This window comes from Hippocampus bargibanti, linkage group LG17 (genome assembly GCF_051943395.1).
Source record: "Hippocampus bargibanti isolate YZ-2025 linkage group LG17, ASM5194339v1, whole genome shotgun sequence".
NCBI lineage: Eukaryota > Metazoa > Chordata > Actinopteri > Syngnathiformes > Syngnathidae > Hippocampus > Hippocampus bargibanti.
This window is the reverse complement of record NC_142750.1, coordinates 11,180,662-11,200,796: the sequence shown is the minus strand read 5'-3', so window position 1 is coordinate 11,200,796 and position 20,135 is coordinate 11,180,662. Positions and strand designations below refer to the sequence as shown.

Here is a 20,135-nt window from a genome sequence, read left to right as displayed (position 1 = left end):
AAGCGGATTTACGTGGGACAGGAAATGTGAGACAATCTCTTCGTTAATGGATGCTGCAGCTTCGTGTTTGCTTTCAACATTTGGCTTGTAGCAGACGTGCACATTCCACCGTGACGTCCCTGATCCGTTGGTGAAAAGGATGCTTTGATCCTCTCCTCTTTCATCTACAACTGCTTCATGCAACACAGAGGGTGCAGAAAGTGCTTAAGATTGAATGACTGTGTCTTTTGTGTTGTGTCACATTATTTCTTATTTTGTTGTTTATTTTTTTGTTCAAAAACAAGACTTCCAGAATATTCAGCGCAAGTCTTAAAACGTAATTATGGAATTTACAAATTATGGACACAACTTGTCCGGAGACGTCGGTTGTTCTTTGAGGGTCAAGATCCCCCCGCCCCTCCCTGAACCCTGCCTGGTCCACGATGGTATTGTAAACAAACTCAGAGCTGCTATTGTCATCCATTCCCATTGTCAGAGTGTGGAGATGACCTTTTTCTTGTCCCTTTTTACCATCGATCCCAAGCTGTCGCCCTGCCACTCCTTCTCTTGTCTGTGCCGTCGGTTGTGCTCCGCCCCGGCCCCCGTTCTCGGCTGGCCTAGAACTCATCGGCCCACCTGTTGATGCGATTGTCTTCCTCACAGTTTATGTCACTGGCCAAGGGTGCCGCCCTCTTTTGGGCTCTCTTTCATACTTGCGTGTATAAAAGGAAGCCAAAATCTTTCTCCCGCTTCACTCGGACTATTTTAGTCAGCATTTTTTTCCCATCATCATGCAGACGGATGGCATTGGTATGTCATTGTGGTGCGAGGAAACAGAAGAGGAACACCAAAGCCAGAGCACCAAGAGAGCATCGGAGTCGAGAGGCCTCGGAATGCCACTTAGAGCTGCCTGGGACCCATCTGCGTCTGGGAGGCGCGTGATCCAGAGGTTGCTTCACGTGGAGGAACGATACGCGCCTACGCAGCTCTACGTTAGTCTGATTCAGCAGGAGCCCGGAAGACGCGAAGAGCTGGCCAAGTGGACACTGGAGGTATATGGAGACATTGGATAACGTCACCTCGTTTACATCTCGCGTAGCGTCACCGTTGGTCGGAAATGTCATTGGGACAAAATCTGATTCATTTTCATTTTGCTTTCACTAATTGACATGATGGGTAGCAAACAAAACCAAAGTAGCAAACAAAACCAAAGTAGCAAACAAAACCATGAGTAAAACATGACAAGATGAAACAAACAATGACCCGACACTGAATGGTCGTGCCGGGAGTCCTTTTAACTACCACTGATTAAAACAACCAACACCTGTGCTGCTGCAGACAGGGCCCTGCAGTGCCACCCGTTGGTTGCAAACCAAAACGTGGCAAAGGTTAGTTCAGTACTTTTGAGTAAAGCTGTTTTCTCAAAATGGATTGCTCTAATGTTTTGGTGCAGAGGGAACTTTCATGGATTAATTTCTCTTGCATTGCTTATTCAACACATCGTTTTGTTGATTTTACTCGTAGCGGTATGACCTTTGGAAAATAGTTTTGGGAAGATGGTGGGGAAGACAGAGCAGAATCCAGGTGTCAGAAGGTCTCAGTATGTGCTTTCACTCCTCCACTCTCTAAAGTTACTTCGAGACTACCCCACTGTCTTTGCATCATGTCCCTTTGTCTGACAATTTTTTTTCCCTGCGGTTAGGTGTGCTACGATTGCGGCTGCGACGAGGCCGTGTTCCCTCTATCCATTTCCCTGATGGACAGGTTCCTGTCGGCGACGTTGTCCACGCCCGTCTCGCCACATTGCCTGGCGGCAGCCTGCATGCTCATTGCCTCCAAGCTCAGCGAGTGTGACAACATCACCTCAGATGCCCTCTGCGCCGCCGCTGAATATGATTTCCTGCCTGCCAATCTTCGGGTGAGATACTTCATTACTAATAATGCACTTTGCTTTTCCTGGATTTACCCGTATCTTAACGGGAGGGTGCTGGAGCCTATCCCAGCCGATCTTTGGGCACTAGTGGGGTACACCCTGAACTGGTCGGCAGCCAGTTGCAAGGCACAGATGGACGAAAAACAATTTCAGCTCACAACCACTTTCAGATTCTATAGACAATTTAAAATTCTCCATTAACTTGCCATGGATGTTTTTGGAATGTGGGAGGAAACCGGAGTACCCGGAGAAAAGCCATGCAGGCACAGGGAGAACATGCAAACGCCACTGAGCCAGACTCGAACCCTGCACCTCAACATTGTGAGGCAGACGTGCTAATCAGTCGACCACAAGGCCGTTCGACAATTAATCTAATACAGAAAATATGTTTAATAAAAATGTCCTTTTATTGATCTGATTGGAATTAATTCTCACTTGTTACTTGGCACAATTGACTACTTATTGCTCGGGAGAAAACAAATCTTTTGTGCTTCATCAGCCAATCAAAATTGTATTCATACCAACCAGGCACCTAAGCTGTTTGAATTTCAGGCGAGTAGGGTTGTGCTACGTCTTCTTTTCCTTTCGGCTTTTCCCTTCAGGGGTCGCCACAGCGAATCAGTGTCCTCCATCTAACCCGGTTTTGTGCATCCTCTTCTCTCACACCAGCTACCTTAATGTCCTCTTTGACAACATCCATATACCTCCTCTTTGGTCTTCCTCTCGGTCTCTGCCTGGCAGTTCAAGCCTCAGCATCCTTCTCCCGATGTAGTCACTCTCTCTTCTCTGGACATGTCCAAACCATCTCAGTCTGGCTTCTCTGACTTTCTCTCCAAAGCCTCTAATATGAGTTGTCCCTTTGATATATTCATTCCTGATCCAGTCCAAACATCATGGCTGGTCTCACCACCGTTTTATACACCTTACCTTTCATCCTAGCTGAAACCATTCTACCACACATAGCACCTGACATTTTTCTCCAGCCGTTCCAGGCTTCACCTTTTTTCCACACTCTCCATTGCTCTGGACAGTTGAACCCCAGTACTTAAAATATTCCACCTTCTTTCTCGCTTCACGGTTGTGCTATTTAAAAACAAGATTACAAACATGTACAAGATAAAAGAACCATAACACAGAATTGTAATGCCCACCAACAGGAAATGGAGCGTGTGGTCCTGGCCACCCTGCGATGGGACACGGCGGCCGTGACACCCCAGGATTTCCTGCCTCACTTCCTGGCCTCACTTGGGGAGAGAAGCGAGCAGGACAGCGCCACCTTGAGGCGACACAGTGACACGCTAGTAGCCATGTGCGCATGTGACTCGCGGTTCCTAGGGACGCCGCCCTCCCTGGTGGCCGCTGCCTCTCTCAACTCTGCTATGCGGGGCTTGGGACACAGGGGGCGCTCCCAGCTTCACCTGCTAAGCTTGACGCTGGCCGACCTGTGCCAAGCCGACCTGGTGAGTGGCACACAGGCCTCCTCCTCATATGTCTTGCCAATCTTAGATAGATAGACATATGTCCTTCTCATCTCACTTCAACATATTTTCTTGTCACCGAGAAACCACAGAGTGGTGTCAAAGCATTACTTTTATATTGAACTGTCTGTCCATAGCACGAAAACAGGATACATATGTTGCCCTACTTACGAACATTCGAATTATGAGCAAGGGTACATACGAACATTTTTGCGGGTATGTCAAAAAATGTTCGGACAGAGATACTGTAAGTTAGATTTTGTATTGCAAGCCTTTTTCCAAGTAGTGCTTCTTTCCGCCACTAGTACCGACGTGAGGCGATGTGAGATCTCTCTCTGAGACTCTCTCTCTCTCTCTCTCTCTCTCTCTCTCTCTCTCTCTCTCTCTCTCTCTCTCTCTCTCTCTCTCTCTCTCTCTCTCTCTCTCTCTCTAACATATGTAGTATTCTCTCCTGTTGTACATGTACTGTACCTATCTTTATAGAGCATATATTTTATTAAATGTTAATTTTTCCGTACAAACCAATACAGGTTACTTATAGAAGCCTTAAATATACATTCCACACAAAATATAGCAACGAAGCAACTTACGAACGAATTCACCTTACGGACGACAACCGTTCGTAACGTATCTCCTTCGTAAGTTGGGGAAGTTGGACAACATTTTTTTTGTAAATATGCCAATAAGAGAGTGTTGAGTGCCCCATGCCAAATTAATATGTGATAGATACAGCCACTAAAAAAGTAAAAACAAATGTAAAAAGCATGACTGCTTATGATTTTGTCCTTGTCTGTTTTAATGGAGTTTGTGTGTTTGGATGTCAGGTGGTGCTGCAGTACTACAGTGAGATGATTGAGCGTACCCTCCGCCAACGCCTCAGCAGTGGGCCGACAGATAAAGGAGATGAGCTAGAGGAAGAAAGAGCCGGCACACCCACCGACATGAGAGAAATCGATTTTTAAAGCCCAGTAGGCGGCCAAATTAGAAGTGCAGACCAATCAAATGTTGTTGTCATCAGTCAAACTGATATAAATTATGACCTCCACAAACCCTATTTTTATAGACTGAAGGTAAGATATAATTGTGCTCTTAAATTATTATTATTATTATTAGTATTATTAGTATTATTATTATTCTATTATTTATTTGCCAGACATTTTTAAAAATGTGTTTATTGTGCCATATTATATTTATTTCTAGTATTTTTAATTGTAGGCCCATTATTTATGTTTGTTCTTATTTTCATATTTATACCATCTATTTATTTATGTTGTGCAATTTTGTATCTTTAATGTTAATTTATTCAATATGCCATACTTGCCATAGTTGTTTTTCCTGTACTGAACTCACTATGCTGTACTCAAAGAAGAAATCTATTTTTGGAAACAATTAAAGCCATTTAAACTCCCTTTGCATCGTTTTTGGTTAGATAATTATACTGTTCATTCATTCTTTGAAAGAAAAAATGCACATTAATTTCGTTGAATATGATTTTTTTAAACCAATTAAAAAAACAGAGTTGGTGTGAAAATGTCTATTTCCGTAACTCTTTGAATGCACCGCACGATCTCGGCTCCGTTTGTTATGACGTCATTTCATCGGCTACCCACCGGGCAGTGATTTTTGCTTCCTGGAGCTTAGCCAGCAGGCTACCTGAGGTGAGAAAACGCATACACCGTTTTAATCTCATATATTCACGATTTTATGTTGTTGTTATGAGCTATCGACCCATAAATAAATGCAATTAGATGTGCGTATGCAGCTTTTGATTTGATTCACTACAGCTAGCTAGGTCGTTTGCCGCTTCAATTCGTAAAACATTCAAAATGCCGCATATTCACAATATTAGCTTTCTTTTTAACAGCGCTACACGGGTAACCACTACTATTTGTCCTTCGCTATTTGGTCTCGTGTTCCTACCCGAGCCGGACGACGCGACGTTTTATGACAATAAATGAATTATGTTGCGTGGTACTCCATTGCTGAAATCCGATATTTGGGAGTTGTTTTTTTATGATCATGACGTATGTGAAGTTGGCTTATAATATACCCACCGCCCACTCATTTGGGTGTAACTATTTAGACAACGTCCGCACATTCTACCAGTCAATAGTTGGGATATAGTTTGTCACTTAAAAGTACTAAAAACGATCTTTATTTTAACTTTAAATAAAACAGAAGCTGTAGGATGAAGTTGAAAGGTGCCTGGGTGCTGCTGTCCCTTGCCGCCTCTGTGTCATCAGTCCCCATTGACCACAAAGAGGTGCACCAGGAAGTCAAAGATGAAGAACAAGTGGAGAACATGGTATTTTTTTTTCCTCGTCAATGATTTGCTTCTCATTTGACGTCTTTTATTTATCAGGACACAGGTCTGTACTATGACCGCTACCTGCGAGAAGTGATTGAGGTCCTGGAGACAGACCCTCACTTCCGGGAGAAACTGCAGACGGCCAACACAGAGGACATCAAGAATGGCCGCCTGAGCAAAGAGCTGGATCTGGTCAGCCACAACGTTAGGACGCGTCTGGACGAGTTGAAGCGGCAGGAGGTGTCGCGGCTCCGGATGCTGCTCAAGGCCAAACTAGACAGTACCAACACTCAGAGTGAGTCCAATCATGCTGTAGGAACTACAAAAATTGTCTTATTAATTTAAAGTTGAATAAAACAATGTTAGCTACGTTAGATGTATAAAAGAATGATATATTTTAAGGCCTGCAGATGGACCATGCCTCCTTGCTCAAGCAGTTTGAACATCTGGACCCAAACAACCAGAATGCCTTTGAGGCCAAAGACTTGGAGCTACTTATTTCTACGGTGAGAGTCACGAAGCCTACAGCAGTCTCTCAATGCATGTACAGGGGACCCTAGCACCAAGTCTGACGGTGAATGGTCAAATTAACAAAGGATTGATGCTCCCTTGAAAATGATTCATTGTCAATGCCTATTGATAGTTTAAGGCATAAATATGCCATTTATCCTAGTTTGGCAACAGTTTTGTGAGGTAAAGCACCTGAAGCAGAAATGCGTACTCTTGTCTTATTGAGCTTCTCCTGTTGAGTGTTTGTGAGAAATCTATCACTGCTGCTGTTAGGTTTGTAAAAGGGTGAGAGTGGAATTCATAGGCTTGCAAAGTTAATTGATTGCATAACTCATTTGATTTTTTTTCTTAAGAGCTGAGAGGATCATTTTGTTGTCTCTTCTGACCCTACCTTACAAGATGTAGCGGTGTGATATACTGTACTTCCTCCTGCACTGCAGTTTGTGTATCTGGATTATTTCAAATTGTGTATACATATTTTTTATTATAATTGTTTTTCATGCAATCATGCAATATCACAGTTATTATGATTTTTCTACTTTCCTCAAATCCGTAGGCCACTAAAGACCTGGAAAACTATGACGCTGAGCGGCACGAGGAATTCAAGCGCTACGAAATGCTAAAAGAGCACGAAAGGCGCGAGTACCTGAAGGGCCTGGACCAGGAGAAGCGGGAGAAGGAGGAGCAACGCATGCAGGAGCTGAAAAACAAACACAAAGAGCACCCCAAAGTCAACGCTCCTGTAGGAATATCGCTTTGTCCATTTGTTCCTTTTCAAACGGAAGGTGCTTCATCTCTCTGCTTTTTGTTCATCAGGGCAGTGTGGCACAGCTAAGGGAAGTTTGGGAGGAGACTGACAGACTGGACCCCAAAGAGTTTAACCCCAAGACCTTCTTCAAGCTGCACGGTGAGTGAGACTTTTCGTCTGTGTCTGCCTATCCCTGACTTCACAGTGTCTTTGTTTTTTTTCTTGACCTGGTTAGACACCAACGAGGATGGTGTTTTGGATGAGCAGGAGCTAGAGGCGCTCTTCACCAAAGAGGTACAACATCCTGTATCACGCAAAAGCCTGATATCGCTGAAACTTCATATCCCTGTCCTAATGTCACGTAATATATTCACACAGCAGCAACGGCAGAACAAAAATTAGTTTAGCCTGCTAACTTGACACTCCAATGCGCTGAGAAAAGTATGTGACTTAGTCACACATTGTTTAATTTATTCACTGCCAGACGATGTGCAAAAACGTCCAATCGAGTGCCAGGGTTTTTGTCATTTTCACTTAAATTGCAAGACCCACAGAATATTGAGTTTTGAGACTACTTAAATATTCAATGTAGCATAAGAAACTTCAGACTCTCTTCTTTCATCAGAAAAAATAGTTAATTCCTAAGTTATATGGGTCTGGAGTTATCTGAGCTTGAAATGGGGGCGGCTGTACCCAGTACATAACATACATATTGATTTATATGGCACTTTAACAACAGCTGAAGCTGTAACAATGCCAGATTTCTTACTGGAGCTTTATCGCCACCCCTGCAAGAAAAACGAAAACCCAAACAAATTCGATAATGGCGCTACACATCACACTTTTTAATTCCTGAATACATTTGGGAATGGCAGCGAATGAGTTAAAAAAATAGTGAACAAGGAAGAAATTGACAAAGGTGTTTTCCTCCCGACAATGATTTTTGCTTTTGATGTCATTCGATACAACATCATGAGAAAAAAATCAATGATGATTTAAGCGACACAATGACGTGTTCTCACAGCTGGAAAAAGTCTACGACCCCAAGAACGAGGAGGACGACATGATGGAAATGGAGGAGGAGCGGCTGAGAATGAGGGAGCACATCATGAAGAATGTAATTCTCCCCTCCCATCATGTTAGTTGGCTTTTGAATGTCTTCATCCCTTCGCTGTTGCTTTCCCTCAAGGTGGACACCAACAAAGATCGACTGGTCAGCCTGGACGAATTTCTCAAGTCTACAGAGAAAAAGGAGTTCAACACCCTCAAAGAATGGGAGGTAGGTTTGAGCTCAACAAGGTTGTTCATCTATCTATTTGTCTACCTGTCTGTCTGCATCTCGATATCTACCTACGGACCTCCATTTATTCATCCATCAATCCATTCACTCCAAACATTAGCATGATTTAATGATGGCTAATTGATGCTAACACTGCAGCCCTGCTTACCTTTTGTCTTTAAACTTTGTGTCTTAATTCTGTCTCAATTTCTCCCTCTTTGGGTTCGCCAGACCCTGGACGCCAAGCCGGCCTATACCGAGGAGGAACTGCAGCGCTTTGAGGCGGAGCTCCGTGACAGGGAAGAGGAGCTCAAAAGGAAAGAGGACAAGCTGCGGCAGGAGGAAGAGCTCCTGAAGGAGCGAGGAAAAGCGTTGGAGGCTCAGAGGAAGGAATACCAGCAGGTAGCGTTCACTGCCACAACGTCCTCCGACCTTCCGTCAAATCATCACCATCTTGACAAGATTGCGGTCATTCTAGGCCGTGCTGGAGATGTCGCAGAGGCAGAAGGACCAGGCGGTCGCTGAAGGACAGCCGCCGGCCGGCCCTCGAGGGGAACCTCAGTTCCGGCCTCCACAACATGAAGATCAAGGTGGATAAGGCTACGGTACAATCATGAAGGCAATCGAAACATAAAGAGGTCATGCTTCCCATAGTTGGGCAAAATAAAAAAACATTTGTTTAAAGATGTCTTGCAGCAACGACAGTATCACCCCTTTAACCATTATTGATATATGATTTACTAAAAGGGGAATTTCACCGTATTTTCCGGTGTAGAAGCCGTATTGAGGCGCGCCCCCAATGAATGGAGTATTTTCAAACCTTTTCCATATACAGTGATACCTCGGTTCTCGACCATAATCCGTTCTAGAACCCAGTTTGAAAAGCGATTTGTTCGAACACGAAAGCATTTTTCCCATTACAAATAATGTAAATCGTTTTAATCCGTTCCCACACCCTGAATGTTTACCTTTTTAGTACAGTATTTTATACATTATTTTATGCATGAAATCGCACATTAAAATGCTGACCAACACCTAAAAAGCAATGTATGTCTCAGAAAATGTTAAGCAAAATGGCAAAGACACAAATAACATAAACATAAATGTAACCCAGGCTAATTGTACATTGGTAAAGAAAATAATTATGAAGAGGATTTTTTACCTTTGTGGTGGTCAGCAGAAGGCGCAGGAGGAAGGAAATGTTTTGTTTGGAAGGAGAGTCCCCTTCCATAAAAACTTGGGGGAGCTCTTCTGTCTGAGGGGTGCTCACACGTTCAAATCTCTTTGCTCCGGATGACTCAGCTACAGGATGTTCTTTTCTCTTAAAATATCTATCCAATGACACTTGCTCTCACGCCCACAGTCACATCACTAGATTTCCCAGCCTCCTTATTCTTTAATATCGTACTGATCGTAGATTTCGCCATGCTGTATTCCCTACCAGGGGTGCTCAATACGTCGATTGTGATCGACCAATCGATCTCCATGGTACTATTGGTAGATCTCAAGACAAGGTGATGTGACATTGTCAGGAACTGACGCTTAACAAATCAAGTGGAGTTCTTTTGAAAAAAACTCGACGTCAGCCAATCAGCTATCCCTTTTATTGATTGATACACCGGAGAACCAATCAAATGACATCTCATTGAGAGACTCACTGCAAGCTCAAACAACGCCCCTTCGTTGCAAATTGAACACGGATGTCGTTAGTTACATCCTAATTTTTCGCTCGTTTTTTTCCCCTTAAACGTAAGAGAGTATAAAAAAGTGGAAGAGCTGGACCAAGTAAGAAGAGAAAACGTATCACTTTGATACGGAATGAGAGGATGACTGTTTTTCACGGTGACATTTTCAAGTGCGGTTGTCTCATCTGCCAGTTATCAGAGTGAACTCAGGTAATGGCAAACAATTGACATAATTATGTTGTGTTGTGCAACATATGCGGATATGCATCAACATAAATTGCAATAATCTTCACTATATTTCTCAATAAATATAATGAGTAGATCATTTTGACTTGGTCATTTCAAAAGTAGCTCCCTTGCTGAAAAAAGTGTGAGCACCCCTGCCCTAGCCAGATCAGACACTCGCACACCTCCTTCATATTTTGCTATTATTTCTTTCTTAAATGCAATAGTTGTACGCACTACTTTTCTTTTTTCACTTGTAGCAGCACTTACTTTCTTTGGATGCATGATTAGGGGCTAAAACTCTTCGTACGCCTATATTAAACGCTAGAGCAAAACGCAGCACGTCCGCAAGTGACAACAGTTGGTCACGAAGAGAGCGATACACCCGTACGCCGCTCAGAATCCCACCCTCGCATACGCACTCACGCGTCGTACCGGCGTTCGAAATCCGATTGTTGTTCGAACTACGAAGCAAGAATTTCTCGAATATTTTGTTTGAACTCCGATTTGTTCGAACTGTGAGTCGTTCGAAAACCGAGGTTCCACTGTATTCTGCTATATAAAACACACCGGGCTATAAGGTGCACCTTCAATGATAAAAGTTTTCCAAATATACCGAAAGGCACACGACATCATAAGGCGCTGCAGCAGAGGCTGGAGTTGCGCGCTACTTCTTCTCGAGGGGGAAATGGAGTCAGTGGCGACAGAGTAGTTGCGAGACCTCCTGTGGCTCAATATTACTTCACATATAAATCGCACCTGTGTATCAGGCGCAGGGTCATCTTTTGATGAAACGCAGTGCTTCTGGGTGTGCCTTATACACAGGAAAATACGGTATAGTACTACCCCACTCTGGTTGTTAAATAAGTCTCCTTTTGCCTCAGCAGGAAAAGTTGCTGTTGTGGAAAAAGTTGAGGATGCCCTTGTGCAGAATAATCTGCCTGCTGAACCACCGCAGAACCTGCCCACGCACACCTGAGCCACACACACACACACACACACACACACACACACACACACACACACACACACACACACACACACACACACACACACTTCTTTGATGTGCACTGATAAAGATGGGGGGTTGTACAGATTTGTCTACTTGACGACTCCACAATCAGAGATGAAAGTCCTTTCTGGCTGGAAATAGATTCATGCCGACGTCCCGTCCATTATATTGATGAAAATCGATTTGAAATATTCTCTCCTGGAGTTTTTTTTTTTAAATCGGACTGTATTGAAAACATGAATGGCGTCATCTGTAACTAGTTAACTGACTTTCACCACGTTAAGTGTGGAATTAACTTTGTGTCACCCCTACAACATGACGAATTGAACAGAAGTTAATTCTTCTTTTGTTGTGATAATGTTCCGTTCCATTCTGGGTTGCTGTCATTTTCAATAAAAATGTATTTAAGTCCAAATACTGCGTAATTATTTGCTTTTATTGAGGCTTTTTTCGTTAAACTGAAGTTGTGGGTAAAGGTTAGAATTTGTTTCTATTGAAACAGATTCAATGATTCCTTTTTTTTTAAATGTATGCTTCAAAATAAGTCGATGGAATTCTTTTCAAAACACAGATGTAAAGCACTTTGTTTAAAGGACAACCGACATCACTTTTTTGTTTCTTAACTGACATCAGAAAAACGTTGTATAGCATCTAAAATACCCAAAACAAGCAGTATGATATTTTTAGTCAAATGCAAAACACCAATAAAAATCACTTAGTGTCCAAAATCTGCAAAAAAATGAATCCGGAAGTGGCCAGTTTCAGAAGGTCCCGCTCCCTTGTTCGTGATGTCACGCCAAGACGTCTTGCCTTGCTGGAGAATCAAAACAATGGCTTCAGATTCGGAGAATATGCTTTCTTGTTACTCATCCAGTTATGAATATGATTCAAATAGTTCTAAGAAGAAAACATACATGTTTGCAATCGATTAAATAATTTATTCCGTGTCATTTTGAGGCATCTGGGGTGAGAAATGTTGCACCCAAAAAAGACAGAAAATGGCGACAAAGCCGTGTAAGGAATTAATCAGCCCGTTTCCACAGGCTGATTAATTCCTTACATGGAGCTTTGTCGCCCTCTTTTTGGTCCTACATGAAGTTTTCAGACCAAAGTACAGAAAAATGCATTGACGTGATGGAAGGACTGCTACGATGTGTCTTTTTTTCGGTCAGGGGCGTTCCTTCAGTGACGTAGGGTGAGGACTCATCACCAACTCAAAACAAGACTTCCGGAATATTCAGCGCGAGTCTTAAAACGTAAAATATAGCTATATGCGGTGGAATCTTTGTAAAATACGCTCAGTAGAAGTCATTTGAAGCCATTACACAAATTATGGATACAACTTGTCTGGAGACGTCGGTTGTCCTTTAAATGAATAACACTAATAACATCATGAATTGTCTTGGAACAACTTACCACCCCAGCCCCTTTTTCAAAAATTAGTTCTGACTTTCAGGATATGGAGGGCTCATCATCCCATCCTGGCACGACTTCCTGCGGACCCCCACATTTGCAGAGATGTTTCACTCTGGACATGTATATGGTGCCCGTCCGTCTCATGTCCGTCAAAGGTGTCACGGATGTCCGAGGTGGGTGTTCATTGAAAATATTTTGTACATTTTGAAATCATGAAATTCCAATGTCCCCCGATCAAGGACGCATGTCTTAAACTATTAAACTTGAAAAAAAAAATAGTATTTTTCCTCCATGGCTTAAACTACATACAAACTACATATTTTTATGGGGGTGTAAACATATTTTCTGAGACTAGAATATGTGACTATTATTTTTACGAACAGACGTTGGCATTTATTCAGCTTTAATTCTTGCAGGTTTTCAATGTGCAATAGACTCAAGTCTCATAGTTCATCAGCATGTTCACTTCATATTGATGGTATAAAAATTTATAAATACAACATATATATCATTGTCAGTCATACTGTATCTTAAAGGACAACCGACGTCACTTTTTTGTTTTTTAACTGACACCAGAAAAACGTTTTATAGCATCTAAAATACCCAAAACATGCAGTATGATATTTTTAGTCAAATGCAAAACACCAGTAAAAATGACTTAAATTGTCCAAATTCTGCGAAAAATTGAGCTGCGAAATGGGCATTTTCAGAAAGTCCCGCCCCCTTTCGTGACGTCACGCCAAGACGTCTTGCATTGCTTGTGAATCAAAACAATGGCTTCAGATTCGGAGAATATGCTTTCTTGTTACACATCCAGTTATTAATATGATTCAAATAGTCCTGATGAGCAAAGCATACATGTTTGCAATCGATTAAATAATTTATTTGGGCCATTTTGAGGCAAACGGGCAGGGGGGAATGTCTCACCCAAGAAGCGGCAGAAAAATGGCGACCAGCTAGGGTGAGGAATGAATCAGCTCGTTTCCACAGGCTGATACTATCTTTCCATTGAGTTTGCCTCCCTCTGCTGGCGGCTTTTGGGTGTAAGACATGGTTTAAAAAAGAAACAGTACAGCAAAATACATTGACGTGATGGAAAGATGCTACAATGCGTCTTTTTTTACGGTGAGCAGGCGGTCCTTTTCTGACGTCACGTACGGACTCGTCACCAACTCAAAAACAAGACTTCCTGAATGTTCAGCGCGAGTCTTAAAACGTAAAATATAGCTATATGCGGCGGAATCTTATTAAAATACGCCCAGTAGAAGTCATTTGAAGCCATTTTACAAATTATGGACACAACTTGTCCGAAGACGTCGGTTGTCCTTTAATTTCCACTCACACATTTTCCAGATATATATTAACATTATATACACTATACATTTTCTTGTTATTTTAGTCTGAGATCTTTAAACGTAATAACGTGTATCCTTGTCTTGGAGCAGAAATGTGTGCATTTTAAGTGCTGTTTTTCTGAAAATAGAACATGACGTCATTGCTCTCGTTCTCATGGAACAAAAGCCCCGCCTTCACTCTGCCCTTATTGGCTGACTACTAACTTTGACATAAACGATGAATGCACATGCTTGTTGGGGTATTTTTCAACAGAAATTTGTAAAAAAAAAAAAAATGTAAACAGTAAAGTGCAACATTTTCGTGGTGCCGTAGAAGTCAACCCGACTCGTTTTGAACTCGAACGTGTCGAAAAGAAGCAGAAGCGTGGTTTGGTGACGTCACATTACAGGTGCAAAGTGTTGAGCACAAGCTTCAAAACAAGAGCGTGCACTTTAGATGTAGATGTCATTCATTTTAGTACTGCATGAGTTAATGATAATACTATTAATAATTTAAATTACTAAAGTGCTCGTTATTCAAATGTAAATATGTCCAGAAATCAGGGCTAAATTATCAAGGATTGTCCATTATTTTAATAATTGAGTGAGCAGTACATAATATGGCCCTGCATGACATTATCAGATTAAATATCAGAAATATAATTATATTAAAATATACACACACTAACAAATAATTGACAGGTAAACGTTTACACACGTGGACAGTGTTAAACTCCGAATTGAGTCTTCTTCTTTTCCTTTCGGCTTTTCCCTTCAAGGGATCGCCACAGTAAATCAGTGTCCTCCATCATGAGAGGTTTGATCCGCATGTTTGTTTTGGTCAAGCGTTTACGTCAGATGCCCTTCCTGACACAACCCTCTGTATTTATCCAGGCTTGGGACCGGCACGTTAGTTAGTTGTTATTCACGAGTTCATGTATGACCTCAGTTTAAAAACCGTGGATTTGTCGTCATTAAACAACAATGTAACAATATAAATGCGTTTAATCATCATGTGTGTTACATGCTCTTATTGGGACATCAACTCCGGATGTAGCCTTGGCGCAGAGCGTCCGCCTTGACACACCTCCCGGGTACCGTCGCTCCCATCTCGGAGGGAGGAGATGTGGATGTGCATCGGGGTGCTCCGTAACATCACCGGGCTGGAATAGTGGTCAACTGACTGCTACTCCGCCACCGGTCAAGATAGAGGCGGGAGGGCCTCGTTTTGTTCCTGTCCTCGCTGGACCATGACACGGGTAAGTACGAGAAGCCACCGCGGCGACTCTAGCGGGCCCCGGAAATCATCTTCCTCATTTTCACCATCATCACTACCATCATCATCAGCATCACCATCCTCATCATCGGTGGCGGCTCTTTTACCGTTCAGCTATTTATATGGGCGGGCAGGGGGTGAACAGACGTTAGCATATTCAACTCAAATAAAACAATTTCACCATTTTGAAATGTCACCAATGTCTTAATTAGGCTTCGTCTCGGCGGCAGGATGATTGACACCTCCCAGCGTTACGCCACGTCTGGGACATTAGACTACCCCCCCCCCCCCCACATCCTCCCTGGCAACAAGAACACCCCAACAGTCGCGTTTTTTTCTTCACAAAATAGCATATTCTTTGAGGGCGTTGAGCAGGGAGGGTGGGGTGGGAGGTTCGAACGCCGCCATTCGAGACGTCTTTTCGCGCGCACGCACGAGCTCCACCATGACAACGCACGCCGCCCCCACCCCTTCCCCCCACTTTGCACTCTCGGTGGAGTTATCGCGAGATTCTGCTTTCAGCAAGCACTTCCTGCATGAAGATTTTTTTTTTAACACATCAGCCCGGAGGCAAGGGTGTGAACCGCCCAATTCAATTCAATTCGGCTTGGCCACCTTGCTGTGTGTGTAGAGTCAACACATGCATATTTGCAGTTTATGAATAATTTTATTCACAGATTTTAGATTAATCTATTTTACTAATATCCGCTGACAAACTTGCCTATCCAGCCAAAAGTGTAAAGGCCCTCAAGATGACACTGGGGGAGATTCCAGTAAGATTCCAGCTAAGTTAGGTGTACAAAAAAATGTTATAATAAAAGTGCAACCTTTTTGAAATGGGCATTTTCTTTGAATATTCTAAAACATTGTTTTGATCAAATAATTATGATAAAAAGAGATACTGGAAAATATTCAAAATGCCTTATTAAAAGAGATCATTTTTAGTTTCTTTTGCTTTTTTACGCATTTTTTTCCTTCTTTTGTTCCTCAAAGTTTCTCTCTCAATATGACATCTGATAAGCCCAGCATAAGGAATGCTGGAAACTCAAGTGTGTATTTTTGTCCTTTCCCAGGTTCCTCTGTGCCCTTGTCGAAGAACCTGGGCCGGGGGTCCGAGGCCTTCTTCCCCCCGTACCTGACCCTTTACCCTGCCGGATCACCTCTCTCCTCCCCTTCCTAAGCAAACCCTAGACGGACCTCAAGATGATGTGTGAGGTGATGCCCACGATCTCAGAGGATGGCCGCGGCGGAGGTGGCGGTGGCTCATCCTCGCCGGCGGGATCCGGCGGTGGACTTGGAGGAGGTATCGGAGGTAGCATGGGCAGCTATGCTAGCCGGGATCCCCGCGGCAACAGCGGTGACGAAGGGGGCAGCACGGGCAACCTGGAGTCGTTGATGGTCAATATGCTGACGGAACGAGAGAGGCTGTTGGAGAGTCTGAGGGAGACACAGGACAGTCTGGGAACGGCCCACCTGCGACTACGAGAACTTGGACATGAGAAAGAGTCACTACAAAGGCAACTTTCCATCGCGCTGCCACAGGTTAGAACCATTTTTGCCGCACCACCCTTACTGTTGGGGTAATTCGCTATACGAACATCTTTAAACATCTCTTTTGCATCGTTTGTTTACGTTGTTGGACTTCTATATCCTATTCCGTCACATCCTATTATGTCCGTATTATAAATGCTCTCCCAGCGGTCTTTCGGGCTTCTTCCTGCTTCCTCTTTCCTCTTTTTTTTTGTCCCTCCTTGGCCGACACCCCACGATGCCCCTGCTGTCTACAAGATTAAACTAACTTATTATGTTCAATACCTGGCTTCCTGCTGATTTAACCATCCTCTGCTATCAACACCCTGAGCAGCCATGAACCAGGAACGAACAATCACTTTCAACCCATTACTCACCCAGACCAAAAAATATACAGTAAAGTCTCGTTATATCGATATCGGATATATCGATAGTCCCGGTTATATCGATGCTATTTCTATGCACGCACGGAGAAAATTACATGCAAACAGGGTCGGATATATCGATAGTCCCGGTTATATCGATATTTTTTCGGACTCCCTTGAATATCGATATAACGAGACTTTACTGTATTTAAGAAATACTTCATGCATACACATTTATTCAAACATTACTGTATTCTTGTATATTTTTTTTATAAAAGCCACTATATCATTTTTCAAAGAGGGTAAAGAATACAGAGCATTCAATATTTTTAGATTGTCTCTCTGTGTGTATTGCTGCACCATTTGTGTTGAAAAATCAGTTGATTAGAAGTTTATATCTACAGCTACATTGATTCTAGTTTTATGAATTCATGAATGGCTTTTTGTATTGGGTGTTAGCCTTCATAATACATTTCATTTGTAAGCACCTTCCCAAACTCTCAAGGACACTTTACAGTCACAGGATATTTTTTGTTAATGGACTTTCAAGTGAAGTAATTATTTATTTATTTATTTATTTATTTATTTATTTATTTATTTATTTATTTTTGGGGGGGGGGGGGCAGTTGTTCAGTTCCGTTGTGCAAAGCCCAAGCTCTGTGAGCTTGGCTGAGAGAGGGGAAGCCTACCAAAGAAAAAATAAGCATCAGTGTGGGCAAATAATTATCATCTTGGCATGTCACGTATGTTACAAAATGGAGGCCGCAGAAAGTAGAGGTGAGTACAGAAAGCGAATGATGTACCACCTACCAGTTTTTTTTTTTTTAACTCAGCCCAAAAATTCTCCCAGAATCCTTTTGGGCCCACAATTGGCCATCTGTCAGACAACGATCTTCTCTTTTTTTGAACTTCTGTTCCTTTCCTAAAAATAGGGATATTTATCACTTCAACCAACATGCATTCCTTCTATGTCGCTGTGATGTGGATTTCTGTCTTTTTACATATTAACGTATTTATTAACCTAGATGACCAATCTTAGATTTTGTAATTTATTTTTTTTGTACATTGTACATGGACTTGTTTGAGAGCTACTTCATAACTTCAGTTGGCATGTATTGTATTTACCCACTGCCCTGCAATTCAGGCTTCTGACATGTACGTTCTTTTTTTGAACAGCCAGTTAGCTTGTTAGCTGGATGACAATATATCTCTGAAAGGGCATGACTATTCATCTTATTTTAAAAATATACTCATTCTCTATATTTAATTACTCACTTTCTCAAGTGTGTTTTCATGTCTGAAGTTGTCAGTTATTCAGTCACTCCAATGTGAAAGTTTCTACCCACCGATGATGATTTTGGTCAAACTAAATTGGTTGTAAGCCTGTTAGTCTTTTCCTTTAACTAGCTGTTTTTTTTTCAAAATAAATTTCTCGTCATAATCTAATTTCAAACCGAAGTTCCTTACTTCAAAGTCAGCATGTAATACTACACAGAAAAGGCAATTTTAAATACCGGTATGTGGCTTTTGAGATGGAACTTGAAGGTGGGAAGAGAATTGATGTTACGAATGTTGGGAGGAATTGAATTCCAAAGTTTGGGGGCAGAGCAGCTGAAGGCTCTGTCACCTATCGTGCTGAGACGGGCAGGGGGGGTGGGGGGCACACACAGGCGGAGGGAGGAAGAGGATCTGAGAGAACGAGAGGGAATAGAAATTTGAAGAAGGTCAGATAGGTATGGGGGGCCCAGGTTATGGATAGCTTTAAATGTAGAAAGAAGAATTTGAAAGTTGATTCTATACTCTTCTGCTTTGCTGTGACTCCAGTTTCAAACTGATATTGCTGTATCACATGAGAAATATACCGGTACATGAAAATGTCGGACAAGCGTTAACATCAGCTCAGGTCAATCCGAGTGACGTATGCTCATAGCAATGTCTCTCTTGTTCGCTTTGTTGACAAGTTGCGTGGTTGCAGACCGATCACACGATAGGCAATTACACATAATTGCACAATTTGAAAACAATTCAACTAAAATGCTGCCAGTCAGTCAAGGCGCTGGCCCCGAGGTACTTCATTTTCATGTTGAACATGCTCATGTTCATACGCACGCACGCACACACACACACACACACACACACACACACACACACACACACACACACACACACACACACACACACACACACACACACACACACACACACACACACACACACACACACACACATTATGAACAAAGAGGGACATAGAGAGGTACAGTTGAAACCGAGAATTCTACAAAATTAAGTCCACAAATAAATTATTGCTTTCTTGTGGTCCCTTATAGGAATTTGCAGTCCTGACCAAGGAGCTGAACCTGTGCCGGGAGCAGCTGCTGGAACGTGAGGAGGAGATTGCAGAACTCAAGGCTGAGCGCAACAACACACGAGTTAGTCAAATAAAATCACCACTGGTTTGTGAACAGTGCATAACGGAGTTGTTGTGTCATCGTCGTAGCTGCTTCTGGAGCACCTGGAGTGTTTGGTGTCTCGTCACGAGCGCAGCCTAAGGATGACGGTGGTTAAGCGTCAGGCTCAGTCGCCCGCGGGGGTCTCCAGCGAGGTGGAGGTCCTCAAGGCTCTCAAGTCACTGTTCGAGCACCACAAGGCTCTTGATGAAAAAGTCCGCGAGAGACTGCGTGTGGCCCTGGAGCGAGTGGCCACGCTGGAGGATGAGCTGCAGTCGTCCTCACAGGAAGTCAGTACCACATCTGCTGGATGCAAACCTGACCCTTGCAGGCACTCACAATGTGTTCTATCAATGTATTTGTAGGTGGTCTCTCTACGCGAGCAAATCAAACGACGACAGCAGGGACTTGACAAAGAGGTCCGTTAAAGTTTTGAAACCCTATCCCAAATGTAGAAATTCCTAATCATGGCCTACAACCTTAAAGGACAACCGACGTCACTTTTTTTTTTCTTAACTGACATCAGAAAAACGTTTTATAGAATCTAAAATACCAAAAACATGCAGTATGATATATTTATTCAAATGCAAAACACCAATAAAAATGACTG

At 42.7% G+C, this 20,135-nt stretch overlaps 3 protein-coding genes across 7 annotated transcripts in view; all 3 read left to right on the top strand.

Moving 5' to 3' along the window:
* Positions 1–770: 770 nt before the first annotated feature.
* On the top strand, positions 771–4,366 carry ccndx (cyclin Dx). The gene is made up of 4 exons (XM_089019052.1): positions 771–1,031; positions 1,682–1,897; positions 3,070–3,372; positions 4,215–4,366. The coding sequence occupies exons 1-4, from the start codon at positions 771–773 to the stop codon at positions 4,350–4,352; spliced, it is 918 nt and encodes a 305-aa protein (XP_088875178.1). The 3' UTR covers positions 4,353–4,366.
* A 592-nt stretch (positions 4,367–4,958) lies between these two features.
* On the top strand, positions 4,959–11,572 carry nucb1 (nucleobindin 1). Of its 5 annotated transcripts, none has more exons than XM_089019048.1 (13): positions 4,959–5,048; positions 5,569–5,695; positions 5,753–5,993; positions 6,101–6,204; positions 6,765–6,950; positions 7,025–7,115; positions 7,192–7,250; positions 7,981–8,073; positions 8,146–8,235; positions 8,467–8,637; positions 8,714–8,825; positions 11,033–11,155; positions 11,202–11,572. In XM_089019048.1, exons 2-12 carry the CDS (start codon positions 5,579–5,581, stop codon positions 11,122–11,124), a joined length of 1,356 nt encoding a protein of 451 aa, XP_088875174.1. In that variant the 5' UTR covers positions 4,959–5,048; positions 5,569–5,578; the 3' UTR covers positions 11,125–11,155; positions 11,202–11,572. The 5 variants fall into 5 exon arrangements, with proteins under 5 accessions (XP_088875174.1, XP_088875173.1, XP_088875175.1 ...); XM_089019047.1 differs by having other exon boundaries at positions 11,030–11,155; XM_089019049.1 differs by lacking the exon at positions 11,202–11,572 and having other exon boundaries at positions 8,714–8,840; positions 11,033–11,160.
* A 3,417-nt stretch (positions 11,573–14,989) lies between these two features.
* Positions 14,990–20,135, top strand: part of ppfia3 (PTPRF interacting protein alpha 3) — a 29,160-nt gene continuing 24,014 nt past the window's right edge. The window contains exons 1-5 of the mRNA XM_089018612.1: positions 14,990–15,166; positions 16,257–16,725; positions 19,406–19,507; positions 19,576–19,815; positions 19,891–19,944. Coding sequence (XP_088874738.1) covers positions 16,387–16,725; positions 19,406–19,507; positions 19,576–19,815; positions 19,891–19,944 — 735 coding nt within the window. The 5' untranslated portion in view covers positions 14,990–15,166; positions 16,257–16,386. The remainder of the gene's footprint in view (positions 15,167–16,256; positions 16,726–19,405; positions 19,508–19,575; positions 19,816–19,890; positions 19,945–20,135) is intronic.